The sequence below is a fragment of the Pleurodeles waltl genome, chromosome 7, assembly GCF_031143425.1.
Source record: "Pleurodeles waltl isolate 20211129_DDA chromosome 7, aPleWal1.hap1.20221129, whole genome shotgun sequence".
In the NCBI taxonomy this organism is placed as follows: Eukaryota; Metazoa; Chordata; class Amphibia; order Caudata; family Salamandridae; genus Pleurodeles; species Pleurodeles waltl.
In genome coordinates, this window is record NC_090446.1 from 505645887 (window position 1) to 505662016 (window position 16130).

The following is a 16130-nucleotide window of genomic DNA, read 5'->3' on the forward strand; positions in this document are numbered from 1 at the left end:
TTTTTTGCATATGCTTTCAATAAAATGTATCAAAAAAATAATACTCACACCAGCTAAAGCAAGGCTAGACATAATGGGTTTTCTTTTTGCGTCTCCACACTTTTTCGTTTTCACATTTCCGTTCAACGGTTCACCATTAAGGTCTGCCTCTGTTTCCTTTTTATTTTCTACATTATTTACGTTTCTAATAGTTCGTGTATCTGTGTTGTATTTTAAGTTTGATTTCTCTACCCGTTTTCAAAGCCATTTTCTTTCTCTTTTCGCTCCTTTCCACACTGTTATGTTGTTAGTCGGCATCACCCTTTCATCGTCTCTCTTCCGTCTGGTCCCCCTCTCTGGGCAACACACCTCTCTTGTCCTTCTAGTTTTCGCCCCGTCAGCAAAACTGGTGTTTGCAGACTTTCCTGCGATCCACGGGTCCACAAATCAACGGCAACCAATCAAAAGACACGATATCCGGAATCCAATCGTATTATGCCTTGTCTTTCTGAATCTCTCGTAAAAGCGGAAAGCCTCCATTTTGACTTGGGAATCACGACCTTTTCTTAAGTATATATTCAATCCCAGTCCGGTAAACCAGGCGCTTCTTACTGAATGAAAGAATTATACTACCTCGTTATGTATTGATTATGTGTTATTTATATTTACACTCTATTATTAAAGAGTCGAATTAAATTGTCACTCAAACTTGAAAGCTCAATTCCCAGTCCAAGATGGCTGAAGTCCCGGACCACTTTTTTTAGTCTTATGTCTACATCCTGGTCGTCAAACACAGAGTGCTACTGTTGATACAGCCAGGTTGGCAGCATGGGAGCGCCAAGTTGGCACCTGAAGCTCCGGCTTCTGCTCTGCGCCGTGGGCATTGTGCTCTCTGTCTATGCATACCACGTGGAAACTTCGAAGGAGAGTGACGAGAGCTACCGGGCGATGTGTGACATCAATCCTTCCATCAGCTGTTCTAAGGTTTTCACGTCCAGGTATCAATCAGCGCATGCTTTCTCCCTCGTTCGCCTGCCCATCACGCGTGGTAGTGCTAGGGAAAGTGGAATCATGCGACAGGAATTGGACCAAATTATGTGGCAGGGTTGACTGAATTATACACCAAAAAAGGCAAATTATGCAGTGTAATGTAGCAGTATTGCAGCTTCACTGTTATTGTTATCACTGTCTGGACACATGTATTCCCTTATTAGTGCAAGTTAACCTTAGCGTGGCAATCAGCAACGGAAAGATGACCATTTAACTTATTCAAATGACTTGCTACTGACCTGCAACGTGCTAAAACGTACATAATTAGAGAGGACTAACATAAAATCAAAGATTTCTAATTGATCTGTGTCGCTGGTGAGTAATTCAGATTGTCATTTTTACTTTGCTTTCTGGTTTTTCTAGGCCTGGATTTCTGGTGGGAAACCAAACCAAATACTGGAATTGAAAATAGGGCTGGACGAGTTGTTGACACCTGCCACGGGACAACTTGCAATCCCGTTCAATTTATACAAGTACTTAAATGTGAATCTTTTTGTGTGTTCTTAACTGCCAATTGTTTTTCATTACCAGGTGGGGCCGTGGCTTTGGCCTGTTGGAGCATATCTTTGGACGGCAGAGTGTGGTGAATCAGCCCAACAGTGTCTTTGGGGTGCTCTTTTACAGTTTGCAGATATTACTGGGTACGATTTTTGATTGCGTAATGTCAGAAAATTGAATATAAGAGTTGTTTTTCCCATATATGACATAAGTAGAATTTATATGGAATCTGCACTGTGAAAAGAAACAAGTCTGTACTTTTTATTTGGTTGCAACATGTATTCTAAGCAGTTATGTTACTTTCAAAATGAGCTGTGGTTAAGAATTTGTAGCTATTTAGGGTGTATTTCTATAACCTGAACTAAGTAGAAATACGTTATTTCAATGTCAAAGATATAGTCAATGCATGAAAGGAGGGGTAGCTGACTTGTGGACTGCCATTGTATCATGATGTGTTCTTTAAAGAGGTTATGTAGGTTTGAAAGTGTGTTAACTGCCTCTCACGTTGTTTGCAGTCAGAGGTGTTGTAGCGTCACAACTTAACTGTAATAACGTATTACAGTGGAGTAGCAATCTAATTTTCTTGTTAAAGGTGACTGTTGATGCCACCACTAAATTATAAGAAAACCAGACTGAGGTAAAAAAAATATATATATATTACGTGCTTCCATGTACTATGAGGTGCCAGTATGTGAGGTATTAACAACATCACTGTTACGTGCTTTAACGATCACTCTGGTGTGAAAGACAGAGACTTTAATCGAGAGGCAAATCTGTTGTGCTCATTGACTTTGTCTTAAGAGAATACTTGGCAGGCACAAAGATTGGAAAGTTGGTCATGCCATATGTATGCTAAAGCTTACTGTGTGTATATGATAATAATGTATTTTGAACACAGTTGTCACACAACAGTCTGGGCGGTGCTTATTTTTCCTGAATGGATGCATAACCGGCTTGCTTTCCGGGTACTCGTGACCTGTAAATTACAAACCGACCTCTGCTACTTGTCTTACTACTGTACTAAAACATTTTGAGATGTTTTTTTGCCTTTGTAGCTCCCTGTTCTGGCCATCGATACTCTCCATGCCAAAACACTCACTGTAAATAGAGAACAGCCTCATACAATTTCAATGTTCTTCCACTCCTCCAGCCCACAAACCCCACTGAGACACTAACCTTATTTGCATGCTCCACAACCCAAGTGGAGCCAATGCTCACTATTTGGATATTGGTGATCTTATACCAACACACAAGCTGGATCTTCTTTGGTTTTCAGAAACCTGACTCAATGTGCACTCCCTTTCTATTAGGGACCCATCGTTCCATCAAGACTGCTCAGTAATATGCAACACATACACAGATATTGCTCATTCTCCTATGCATGTGTTATACTGTCACATAATTTACCACCCACCTAATCTCAAAGCTGGTTTCCTTCCACAAGACGATTTAAGCATAAACACATGCTTTCCTAGGATTAACATCTAACTTCGTGACTTGTCTCCCTACCCACACCAGATGAATAATTCTTGACCTAATTTATTGGTGCTCCACAGCAATCAAATGTTTTCCCCCTAGCAAGATAGATGGTCTAGCCATTTTACTATAAGTTTTCAGTTTCCATTCCAACCTCTTATCCGCCATCTGGAGTTATGCACTGAAAATTTGGAAGCTGCCTGCTAAAACATCTCTACCTCTGCTTCTGAGGACATCGTCACTGCAAGGCTGAGTCTACTTAACCAATTGAAAGTGGTCAACAGTCTACAAAAGAAATACACATTGACTCAACAATTGATACACAGGCCCAGCTTCAAATAAAACAACAAAGAATGAAATAGACACTGTCATGGTTCTCAGAGAAGGGAGATACGCAGCCTGAGAAATATTTGGCACTTTTCCTTGGCTAAAGTGTTTCATACAAAATTAAAAGCAAGACCGCGATCGAGAGAGAGAGAGCAGCATTAAAAGACTAGTTGTTCCACCTGCCAGTGATAAATTGCAACAAACGGAGGACCTCGGCCTAAATCACATTATTATATGGTCCTAAACTGCAAACCCCTTTCTTGGAACTCAAATACTCAAGAAGTTTTAAAGTTAAAACCGCCAACGAATCTGTGAAACTCGGTGAAACTAAAATGCAGACTTTCATCATCGGTTTCTTGTTCTTAAACCTGCTCTCAAACTTGAGGTACAACAAGTTAACACAATGTGCATAGCTTAAGCTGCTTCCACTTTCTTTCCCATCGAGCTAGCCTTTCAACCCCTGCCTTCAGCCTCCCACAAAGCCCCACCTGTGCCACTCACTTAAGCCTAAGGCACCGCCTTCAATGAGCAAATATCAGACCCTGGACATTATCTCTTCCGTCACCAGAATCACTGGGCATCTCTTCCTAAAGTAGCGCTACCTATTTGCGTATTTTGCTGTATTCCTGACACTAAAGAGATTTTAAATTGTCTCAAATTATTTGATTTAGCCAAAGAACGTCACGTTTTCAGTCCCCTTCCCAGATACATTGGTAACAAAAGTACACATTTTTTCAACAACTTATTTTGTTAGTTGAGGTGAAAATTCTAGTGTCACCTCAATGAACAAAAAAAACTCAAATCTATTATTACTATTTTAATTTGTCACTTCAATCATTATGCATACTGAAGTAAAACTCATAGCTTGATCTTTCTAATAATTCTACCACTATATTCCAGCCATATCGATACCATCATACAATTCATAGCATTTAATTTGCACTAGAAAAAAATATTTCTCAATTTTAAAATCTGGAAACAATTTCTAAGTCAACCCGAACTATCACCCCCTACATGGGCACAATAAATTAGTGCACTAAACGAATTGGAAATTAAATTCTACCCAGAGATGTAGTATGAATATAAGACTGTCAGCACTCCTCAAACTCACCCCCCCCCCCCCCGAAATCATAAGCTACTGTAGTTTAGTTCAGAGACACAAGGAATAGAAAATACAGCCAATACATAACATTCACACCTTCTGTAGAGTGATATAGTCACAGAAATCCTTTGCTGGCCACAGGGTTTAGGTTTTATACTGTGTAATCAGCTCACCATCTCTGCCCAGTCATTTTAATCTATACTTCTTTATTTTCCAGATGTATATTTTAAGCACTGCAATGTGTCTGCAAACACAGCACCTCACCATTAACATCAGCACTAAACGATCTGACTACAAACTGCTTCCTCTGGAACGTATAATTCTAAAAAATTAATCCCCATCAAAATCAGTCAATTCGAAAACCTAACCTCCCACATAAAACAGTTTTCTCATTTATGCTGTTTAATGCTAGATCCGCTAACACTAGCTGTAATGAAATATTCAACCAAATTAATCATCACAACCTTGATGCAATCAAAGACTTATGGTTAAATGGGCATTCTATCGCTCTGTTAGACCAGTTTGCTCTCCAAAGCCACAGTTGAATAAAGCTAAAAGGCAACACTAATTTGGAGGAGATTTATAAATAGTCATTAAGAAATCCATAGACTGTAATCCTGCTTCACGAAAAGCATCTCATGCTTTTGAATGCCTCAAGCTGTCTCTCACTATCATTCGCTCTACATTTACGTACAATTTTAAAGAAAATTTGCAAATTCATTGTCAATATATTTGCATATTTAACAAAATGCTGTATACTTTCCTCCAAACAAAATCTTTCTTGGCCTCTTCAAGATTGATTAGAGGAATCCAAAAAGCAGAGTCTTAACAGATCTAAAAAAAACAAATCTGATCATGCTGCATGACCACGTATGATTTTTCTTGTTCCCCACCCAGACGAAAGGTAAAACATTCAGCCTTATATTCAAGAGCTCCAAACACATATATTATATTGCTTCCCATCCACATTGACTGGTTTGATCTCTTTTCTGTCCCTTTCACATTTTTACTAAATCCAACCCCGCGCCAAACCTCCCATCTTAAAAGACTTACTTGCTCTCGAAAACAACTCACCCATTACACCCTCAAAAAACATCTCTCTCCTAAGCACAGCAAATTGTTTCTACATGAAAATGTAAAAACAATGACTTTTCAATACAAGAGCATTATTGCAAAAATAGCAGATGAGCTGGCTCCTCTGCGACTCACAACTCCTCTGAGGGCCAAGCCAACCGTGGTTCTCGGAACCTATTGCTCTAGCAAGAACAGTCCTTGGAAAACTGAGGATGAATGGATAAAATTGAAATTGCCTCAACTACTACAAGAGCTGAGAAAACTACTGAAAGACTATAAAGCACTCATCACCTCAGAGAAACCATCCTACATCTAAATAAAAATAAAAGTTTCGCCAAAGTTTTAAAAACCTTATCAACAATGGATCATCCAGTACCATTCACAAAGGAAAATTATCTGTCTCTCATGTTTGCTCTCATTCCCTCCCTCGCTCTATCTAGCTTTATCCCACACTGTGCAACCTAAAACTCTACATATAGATCTAGCCCCTAATGAAGTCATTTGTATTGTCTCTGAAGATAAACTGCTGGCCAGTTAACAGTGCAGCTTCAGGCCTGACTTCTGCATTGAAACTGCTATATATAAGCTACTTGATGTAAACTATACATTAGGAAAAAGTCCACTAATGCTTAATCCTATTGGTAGACCTCTCCACACAGTTGATCATGTAAGTCATCTTTGGACAATTAAACACCGCATAGATTTTCAGAACAATACCTTAAACTTGTTTAACCTCTTCCTAACTGACAGATCTCAATTGGTGAGGATCAGATTCCCACCACGGTTAACAGTACATGTAGAGTTCTGTAACGTTTAGTGACAGTCCCCACATGATTCAGTTTTCACATAACTCCATTAAGACACATCCGTCATACCGTGGGGGTCTCCTTTCACCAGTAGGGTGATTCCCAACTGTATCTAAAAACCTTAGTAAAAGTCAGCATTGGCACTCTTAAACTCCCTATCTCAGTTACAGACATGGACGAAATTGAGAACTTTCTTCTCCTAACTGCCCAGAAAACAAACTGAAATTTCCACTCTCACACTCATTTAAAAGCAAAATTGTTCTTAAGCTCCTGGATTCTTTAAAACTGAGAGGATTCTCTTTCACCCTAACGTCTTCAGCCAAATCTCTTGGCTTTACTCTTTAGCCTTGGCCCTCAGACCTCTTCCCAATAGTAACAAGCTGGTTGAGACTGCAAACTTCATCTCCACATCCTTAAGAAAATATGGTAACTTGTACCTCCAGATTAGTTTAAATCAGATGTTTATTCCCCTAATATCACTGAACTTGATTTCGGAACGCATCATTGGCAGGATTCATCAAACATCACAGACTTCATTCAAATCAGCTCTGCAGTCTACGTCAAAACAAAATCATTATGCAACCAAATTCGACGTCATTACTCCTGTACTTCGTGATCTACAGTCGCTACTCGTTTGGCCAAAATCCATTTCAAAACTTGCTGAGTAGTCCACAATGACGTCTGCGAAAATAATCTGCTGTAATTTAGGGATAACCATCTTGGGCAGCTCAAATCGTCTAACTAGTCACAAAACTCTTTTACTTGAAATTCCCCAAAAAGGGGACCCTATCAGCATGAAAACAGCCTTTCATCGGAATGGCCTCTTTAGCATGGAGCGCTTTGCCTCCTGATCTTAGAACCCTGACCTCATTCCTCATCTTCCTGATGCAATGTAATGCCCATCTTTTTAGAAACTACCTGTACAAACTCTCAAAACTGACTCTTATTTGCCGCGCTCAAAATATGCTACATGCTCACTCCAGTCCTTGACTCACCATTATGACTGGACACACGCTGGCAAGCCAACCCAATCTAGACTTAATTTATTGCTTTGCTTTGGAAATGTTTTCAAGTAAAGCAACCACATACCATTAGTGGTTTTTCTAGACCAACTTTTCTCTTACTCTAATCCTGCCAAATCATATTTTTATTACTTCCATTCTGTTCAGGCCTCGAAAAATCATAAAACTGTTCCTAGACCTGCAGGTCGAGTAGCTTGACTAACCTACTCAACCTAACTGTAATGTACTTGCCCTGGAAACAAGTCTCAAATTGTGTGATCCTAGGCAAATATTGTATTTTACAGTCACCTTTTTCTTCATTCTCACATATGAGTGCCCCTTCAAATATGTGAGTTCAGCATGTCTGCTGTATAAATATCCCCTTTTGTTTGATTAAATACACTAAATCTTTGCTCCATGTATAATAAATCTGGTCCACATATAGGGTACACATGATCCATGCGTGATTTGCCTCTTGCCATCAGGACAGGAGTGTTTCTCAGTTTGTTTAAACACTCACTTTTAATAAATATATTACTAAAGCATGATGTGGTAGCACACTGTCATTTACCGACAGTACATTTCCAAGAAATGTCCAAAAACCTTCCCACTAACTTGCAGCTTTACTGATAAAACTATATAATGTATTAACAATAATCTGTGAAAATTGGGTTCAGAAAACATTTGTCATTTGAACATCACCAAGTAAAGTGTTCTGACTTTTTTTCATCCTATTAAAATATTTTGTTAATCACACAGAAGTACAAAAATGGTCATTCACTGCTACTGAAATATATTTTGAAATGTTTGTAAAGTTGACTTACCTATATAAATGTTGTGTGTTAGGAGAAAGCTGATGCCAAAAGCCTTTCACTTCACACAGGTCAGACAGTTCACCTTACAAAATCCTTGAACTCTGCAGTCACAAGGAAAAGTATTTGCATTGCAAGAAGTCTCTGAACACAGTGCAAATGTGACAGGAATAGGATTTAAAGGCATCTTAATTGCTAATTCAGTTTCTGACTGAACAGAGCACCTGTTCTTTGTCCACTCCCCAGTAGGGTCGAGTGGAATCTAAAAATAAGTTGCCCTCATAAAATAAAACTCGCCCATGCGAGTGGTCGAGTAGATTTTTCGAGCCTTGCTGTTACTTAAATTATTTAATTTATTTTTTAAAGCACATGGGTACCTGTGAAATTTCTTAGCTCCAAGACAAGCAAAAAAATCACAAAAGAGTTCAAAATTAGCAAAGTAATCACAATTGTAATGTCTTTATGAAACCAAAGTATTGTTCAGTTCTTCTATGATGCAGGTTCAGATTGTTCCAGAGCTTGGGGACCAAGTGTTCACATATTCCCTCTTGACCCACAACCTTAACAGCTGGAGCAGGTTTAAAGGAACACATTTTCCGAGTGCAAAGAGCAGACTGGAATTTATGGCCGCATATTAGAAAGTTCAGACCTTACTCACCCATAATAGATCTTCAGGGTTATACAAGGGTATTTAAAGTGAACCCTTTCTTCTGCAGCCTGTAAGTGCAGTTCTTTCAGAGCCTCTGAAGTGTGATCACATTTTCAGCAGTTGTAAACTGTCTGGATAAGAGGTTCTGCACTCACTATGGCGTTGCCAATAAGTAAGCTCACCTACCCAAAATAGAGACTGTCTATTTTGGAAAGGACACAAGCCTTGACTGTAGATACATGGTTGTCTTTAAGGCATAATGGCTGGATTCTGCTAAGGTGTAGCAAATGAAAGCAAGTCTTAACCACTGCACTAGCCTGCATCATCAATAATGCCTACCAAGACTTTACTTTCAGACCAGGTATCGGTAGGTCCCATCCTTGCAGGGAGGCAACAGTGTACTGTTAAGTGATCAACATGTTTGCGTAAGACATGCAGCTCTGTTTTGCCAGCACTGAGCTTAAGGTGGTTGTGCCCATTCATTGATGGAGCCCTGCCAGACAATCCCCAATTCAAAGTCAGTGCATACGTAAAACCCTGCCTATTCAGCCACGTTGCAAGCTGTGTATCACTACTAAATCTGAAAGACTTAATCAAAAAGTGGTCAGGCCAGACTGGCCGTGCAAGGTATTGGGTGTTTTCTCGGTAGACTGAAAGGGTTGGGGCCGGTTTTGTTACTTGGGGCTGGTTTTGCAATGGCGCTGCAATATTGGCCCCTAGTAACAAAAGCAGCAAGCCAACATAATCTACTCACTCTTGTTTCCACCCTCCCAGGGCCAGCCAGTTCTTCACACTTGCACTCAACTGCTGGTTTTGAAAAGATACAAAGTTTAACACAACTTCAGCCATGTAAAAGCTGGCCAGCCTAGTCATAAACTTCACTGTCTACCTTGCAGACACTGACATTTGCAAAGGGGCAGGTGCACCCTACGCACTACAGCATTGCTGCCAGCTCTGTTACGAGTCGGCGACAATGCTGTAGGCCGTTTCCCGCTGGGCCAGCGGGTGGAAACTGTTTCTGCCCGCTGACCAGCAGGAAACTCGTAATGGGGCCGACAGGGAGGCAGTTGCACTGACGGCCCCATGAAGTCATAATCGACCCCACAGTCTCTAGGTTTTTACAACCCAGGGAGGATCAGAACTGCATAACCTTTAAGGAAGAAACTTAACTTTCTTTTATCAGTCTACTTTTAACTTTACAATTAAATGAGATGGTACTCTATCCCTATTCATTGAGTAGTGATGACTGTTATTCTGCCTCTGTTTCCTACCCTCAAACATCCTTAGGTCTTGAACCACTTGGCCACTACTACCAAGGCTGCACTGTCACAGTTACAGTCTATTCTTGACATTCATAACACTAACACATTAACAAGTACGAGTAGCATGCAGAACAACCTGTGAGACATCTTTGCGCTGACAACTGACTTTCACAATCTGGAGGACGGGCCTATATTACTTAAGTCAGAAGCACTGCTATTACCTACTACATGATAGAAAACTGAGCAGGCGCGTTTGTAAATGTAATTGCATTTTGTACCCCTTACTACCACTGACAGGCTGTTGAAGTGCTTTACGCTTGACAGCATGCTGTCTTGGAAACTAAGGTTAGTGGTTAGTTAAGCATTATTGGTATTGTTGGTTATTGGGATTAGTCCTGTGCCCTCAGGCTCTTGGATGCGAGTTATTTCAGCAGATGCAATAATGCAGCCATCAGCCACCCACTGTGGAAGTTAAACTGAAGTAGGTGCTATGTTAAGCAATGCATTAGTTTTATTTGCCGCAATCACAACATTTGTACAGTAGTCAGTGGCACAGACAAGAGCACTTAAGAAGTAACGTTTATTTATAGTTTTGCGAAAAAAGATCAACCATGGCAATTGTTTACTTTAAATTTAACTAAGAAGTGACGTTTGAAGATTTAATGTACTTTCAGGTAGCAGCTTTTTTTCAAGACTAAAATGTGCTGGCAGTTCGGGCTGGACTGTTCCCATGGGGAACAGGGTCAAGACTGATTTGCATATGGCTGTGTCCAAACTGGAATGGCATGGTGAGCAAAAGAAACTGATGGATTAAACCCAGAGCTGTGACTGGGGGTGAATGTTTGATTGGTTCTGCATTCCATCCGTCAACTGTTCTTTTTGCATTTGTCGCCCCAAGTGGGAAGGGTATACCCAGACATGGGTCCCGTGCTCACTATGCCACCAGATTCAAGCTAGCCTGGCTGAATAGGGGTGATACCCCGAAACCGGTCCCAGGATGTTTGTTTCTGGTCCAGGGGGGACCTGGCCTGGCAGCTCGGGCTGGACTGTTCCCATGGGGAACGGGGTCAAGACTGATTAGCATATGGCTGGGTTCAAACTGGAATGGCATGGTGAGCAAAAAAACTGATGGATTAAACCCAGATCTGTGACTGGGGGTGAATGTTTGATTGCTTCTGCATTCCGTCCATCAACTGTTCTTTTGACAGATGTACAGCACACTCCCTTGACCTTTGCTATTACATAAACAGGCAGCGTGTTTGATTATTTGTTTTAATTGCAGCCCGTATCTTGAAAATCGTGGGATAAGCCTTCCCAGACAATTTCACATTTATTTTGTAAATCACAAAATCGTGAAATGCTGGAGAGTCTGCTTAATGTCCTCATAAATACCCCCTATTTTATCAGTGAAGCAAGAGGCAAGTTTGTTACATAAAGCTTGAGATTGGGGCTCTGAGCTGGATAAGGGTGTAGGATTGATGCTAAATGGCAGTGGTTCCCAACCTTTTTGACTTCTGTGGACCCCCACTTTATCATTGCTGGAACCTGGGGACCCCCAACGAATCATTATTGGAATCTGGGGACCCCACCACTGAACCAATAATAATAGCTGGAGACCTAATCTGTTAATACTATTTAATATTCTAAGCAGTCGCGGTCCCCCTGAGGAGGCTTTGCGGACCCCCATGGGTCCCTGGACCACAGGTTGGGAACCACTGCTTTAGGGTGAAAAAGAATTGCTATGGGAAGTTAGGTCCCTGAAGGCCTTCATGAGCACTTTGTTTTAGATTTTACATTGGAAAGGGTATGCCTTTTCGGCAAGTTTGGATTAGGAGTTCCTTCAAGTATGCTCTACCTGCTTTTGTCTGGAGTTTAATATCTCTGAGAGAGACTAGGAACCAGGTATTTTGTGACCCAGGGGGCTGTTAGTTTTTTTGTTTTACATGTACTCTCATATCCAAAACTTCTCCAAAGATGGAACATGGATCATCTTTCATGTTATTCAAACTACACTCAATCTTAATGTAGACTATGAGAGATCCAAGAGTATCCTCTAGGTTTAATTTGACAAACTGATGGGCTAAGAATGTTTACCATAGTTGATATGAGGCTAGGGGTTATCATTTCAAACTGAATTGATTGAGGACCAGGCAGTCACAGTGGAAAATCGCAGTCCATTGTGTCTGATCTTATTTCGGCTGACAATGATCTGGTCATGTGACCCCCACCCTTCACTGCGTATGGATAGATATTTCGCAAATTCTTGATTTCCCCCCACTAAAGCAGGGATTGTAGACATGCCTATTAAAATCTTCTACAGCTACATCTGTGGTAAACATGGCTAAAAACTTCATTCAGAGCATCACTGACCTTCCCTGCACTTGGGGCAATACCAAATGACTAAGATGAAAGTCTGGAAGTAGGGGACATGAGGGTAGAAATGGCACTCAAAGTTATCTTAAGAAGTTTCATCCCAGTCTGGTATAAATTAACATGGTAAAAACTCTTTGCAAACTACTGCTATGCTCTCACCCTCTTAACTGCTCTCTGTATCGAAAAGCAGTCTTAAGCACGTTCAGGATAGCATTAGCCATACCCAGCTTAAAGTATCTGTAGCATTATTTTAAATACAATTATTAAATCTCATTGCCTGCAGACCTTAAAACAAAAGAGTAGGAGGATATGGGCAATATCAATGAGTGTGATAAAACAAGCAAACCTTGGCAAAGCCACTAGATCTTGCTGTTTTGATTTTCAATCTCTTTTGATGATGCCACGTGGCATTAGTAAATAGCAAAATGCTTTTACTGATGCTGTGCTGCATACAAAAAGTGTGATGAGCCCAACCGCTGGTGATGGCTGTGTCTTTCAATTTGCACGTGCATCACCATGCTTATGCATGCCTACAGATTGACGGTTGCACGTTTTTTTTATTTACCAATCTGATAATATTAAAAGATTTAAGTTAAAAAGAAGCAACAAAGCAGTGGATGGTGGGAGGTGTGGTGCTGGAGCACTAAGGTGCACAAAAGCATATCTTGAATGAGAAGCCCAAGCAGCATCCAGCCCCCCATTTTTTGTTGTTGTTAAAAGACAGTAAAATGACTGAGGGGGTACAGGAGGAGTGGGTCGGTCAGTTGAATGACCCAAGCGTGCCAATGAAAATGACTGTAAAGAGGCCTGTGCTTCAATGGAGGAACAAACACAAAAGGGAGATAAGCCACTGAATAAGAAGCAAGTAAATGAGAGTGATAAAGTCAATGGATCAAAACAATGCGCTTGTTTCTAAGTTCACTGTAAGGTTTTGATACAGCCCACAAAAGATCTTTTGTGATTTAAATAGATAAAAGCCTCCTGTGTGGTGTGTTTTTTTTTTTGTTTTTTTTTTTAATGTTAGCAGTGGAACGAAACAAGTGATCAAATACGGAGTAATAAAAAATTCTGCAGAGGTGGGAAAACAAACAATGAGGCATGCCGTCGCATGAGAAGCATGGTATGAAATATGCAAAAAAAGTCTTCTAATAAAGAGGAACAGGCTGACCCATATATATGAATATATTTTAATGTATTGGTTTCAATAGATCTTTGACAATATCCAACTAAAGCTGTCTGTAGGTGAGTCCTAAGCACGGTGGAAGGGCACTAAAAGCAATTGACTAGAAACTCTAGAACAGCAATTCCCAATCTTTTGATTTTTGTGGACCCCCACTTTATCACTACTGGAACCCAGGGACCCCCACTGAATCATTATTGGATTCCGGTGACACCCCTCCCTCCCCTTTAACTGAGTCATAACTGAAAGCTGGGGACCTAATCTGTTAATATTAATTTTTTTAATCAGTCACGGATCCCCCCATGGAGGCTTCGTGGACACCAGGGGTCCCTGGACCACAGGTTGAATGACCCACTGCTCTAAAACAACATTACTTAATCTTTCAAACTGCAAAAAACTATCAATGATTAAGACTGCAATGAAGGCTAGTCCCTGTGGGAAAGCATTAGCTCCAAATTGCTAGTGATGCGCACACTATCCTTGACTTTCTATAAGGAACCAGGTGGGAAGAGAGTCATGCCACCCACGAAGATTTTTGCCCTCCTGAAATTTATAGGTCTGTGTCATTTAGCAGACAGCACCTCCGATTAATTAGTATTATTAACCTGCAAATGATCATGATGCTAGCATTTTCACTACCAAGAAAGCTGCGCACGCTACCTTGGAAGCACACTCAAACATCCAAACAGCAACATGTTTATTACATTGTTAAAACTCGAAATAAATAGATTTCAAGAAGGAACTTTTATTCTGTTGCCATCATTGAGCAGTGCAACAAATTGTATAAAAGTATGTGGCGAAACTGAAGCTTAAATTAAAATGGAAAAACTGCAAAAGTCACACCTTGTGAACATCTCCTCTGCATTAATGCATCACTTATGACATTACATGTAATTTCAACAATGATGAGGTAAATGACATCAATGATCTGTCCACTGAGATCACATCATATCATTTAACACATGATAAATGTAGAACAACACCAAGGACATCTAACTTTAGCAAATTGCCGGCACATATTTCTGGTGCAGGGCCTTCTCCCACCTGTAGCCCCACCTTGAAAGCCTATGCCCTGTGACATAAAAAGTGCCATTCCACTAGACATCTTCAACATTGTTGGTCAGAACCCCCTTATCCTAGTACTGGAAAGTCCGAGACCTCTACAGTGTCATGGATGTGATGGTCGAACATTGAACCACGTTTCATCTCACTGATCAGACTCACCTGAGTGATCCTGGCAGAGTGTCTTTCCAAAACCTGAGCCCTCTGAAGTATTTAACAACCATTGGCAATGGCAATAGGTCTTGTTTGTGAATGAAAGTGTCTTTTTTGTCATTGGTGGGTTTGGGCACTCAATATGCCATCATACATGCACTCTGTCACTCCTTGTTGCATTTGTACATCAATTCATCAGACCACTGACTCGCTCTGCATCCATCCTGACGCAGCAGTAATAACACACACAAACTCAAAAATATATGCAAGATAAATTAAAAGAATACGAGTAGAAAAAAACACTCTGCTGTCTAAACACAGCAGGCATATTGTAATAATGAACTTAAACATAGCAGCGGGTGTCGGTCTTGTAGAGGTATTGTAAATAGTCTATTGTTATTTTAAAGTTACAGCATGGCCACCACATTTAGACCCATTTAGTGTTGGTCATCTTGGTATGGTAAAACAAAAATACACTATGAACAACAGCATTCTTTAATCGTCTCCTGGTTCAGAAGAATTGTCTATGTAGGATGCGGCACACCGTAGATGATGAGTGGAAAGGAAATGACCCGTTAGCATTGCCTTAAGAGCTGTAGTATTCTCTTAAGAAACATTACAATAAGAAGAAGTGGCAAAACATGAAAAGGGAACTATAAATGGAGAAAATTGAAAACTAACCAACCGGCCCCGACACTGAAATTCCTCATTCGCAACTGGAAATTAATGTCATCAGAAAATGCTGTCATTCACAGGACAAGAGAGACAATGACTGATGTTGACTGAACCATTACCCCATGCAGTACGCTGTCACTGAAGGAAGTAGCGTGTAAATGACTCTGACAGACCACAGGCATAACAGAGTTGACCCAAAGACCCTCTGTGTATCTATATGGATATATATTCTTATATCTAGATGTAGTATTTATTTTTTTCCATAAAAGATCCTGGCAGAGAGCTAAGAATGGATTCTAGCAAGAAATATTACAATGCATACTTCTTCTCCTAGGATTTCTCAGTCAGTAACCAACAGCAATATTCTTCCCTGCAAAAGTATTCTGGGACATATCATGTAACAAAATACCGATTTGTTGGCTTTAATACAGAGAAATAACAATTCACCCTTAAACCCCTATTGACATTTAACATATGCTGTTCACGATCAGTATGTCAGACCTACTGCAATTATCGTAACTTTGCATAATAAACAGATCAGACCTTTGGCATCTGAAACATTTTTTCATATTAAACCTTCCCAGGCATCTAGTTGTTGTCATTGGCTTGTCACCATAATCAACTGAGGCCTTCTCTACTGAGCTTAAGCTT

The 16130-nt window shown here is 40.3% G+C and overlaps 1 protein-coding gene across 1 annotated transcript in view; it reads left to right on the forward strand.

Annotated features, from left to right (window-relative positions):
- The first annotated feature begins 738 nt into the window (after window positions 1–738).
- Window positions 739–16130, forward strand: part of VKORC1 (vitamin K epoxide reductase complex subunit 1) — a 55938-nt gene continuing 40546 nt past the window's right edge. The window contains exons 1-2 of the mRNA XM_069244208.1: window positions 739–977; window positions 1561–1670. Coding sequence (XP_069100309.1) covers window positions 808–977; window positions 1561–1670 — 280 coding nt within the window. The 5' untranslated portion in view covers window positions 739–807. The remainder of the gene's footprint in view (window positions 978–1560; window positions 1671–16130) is intronic.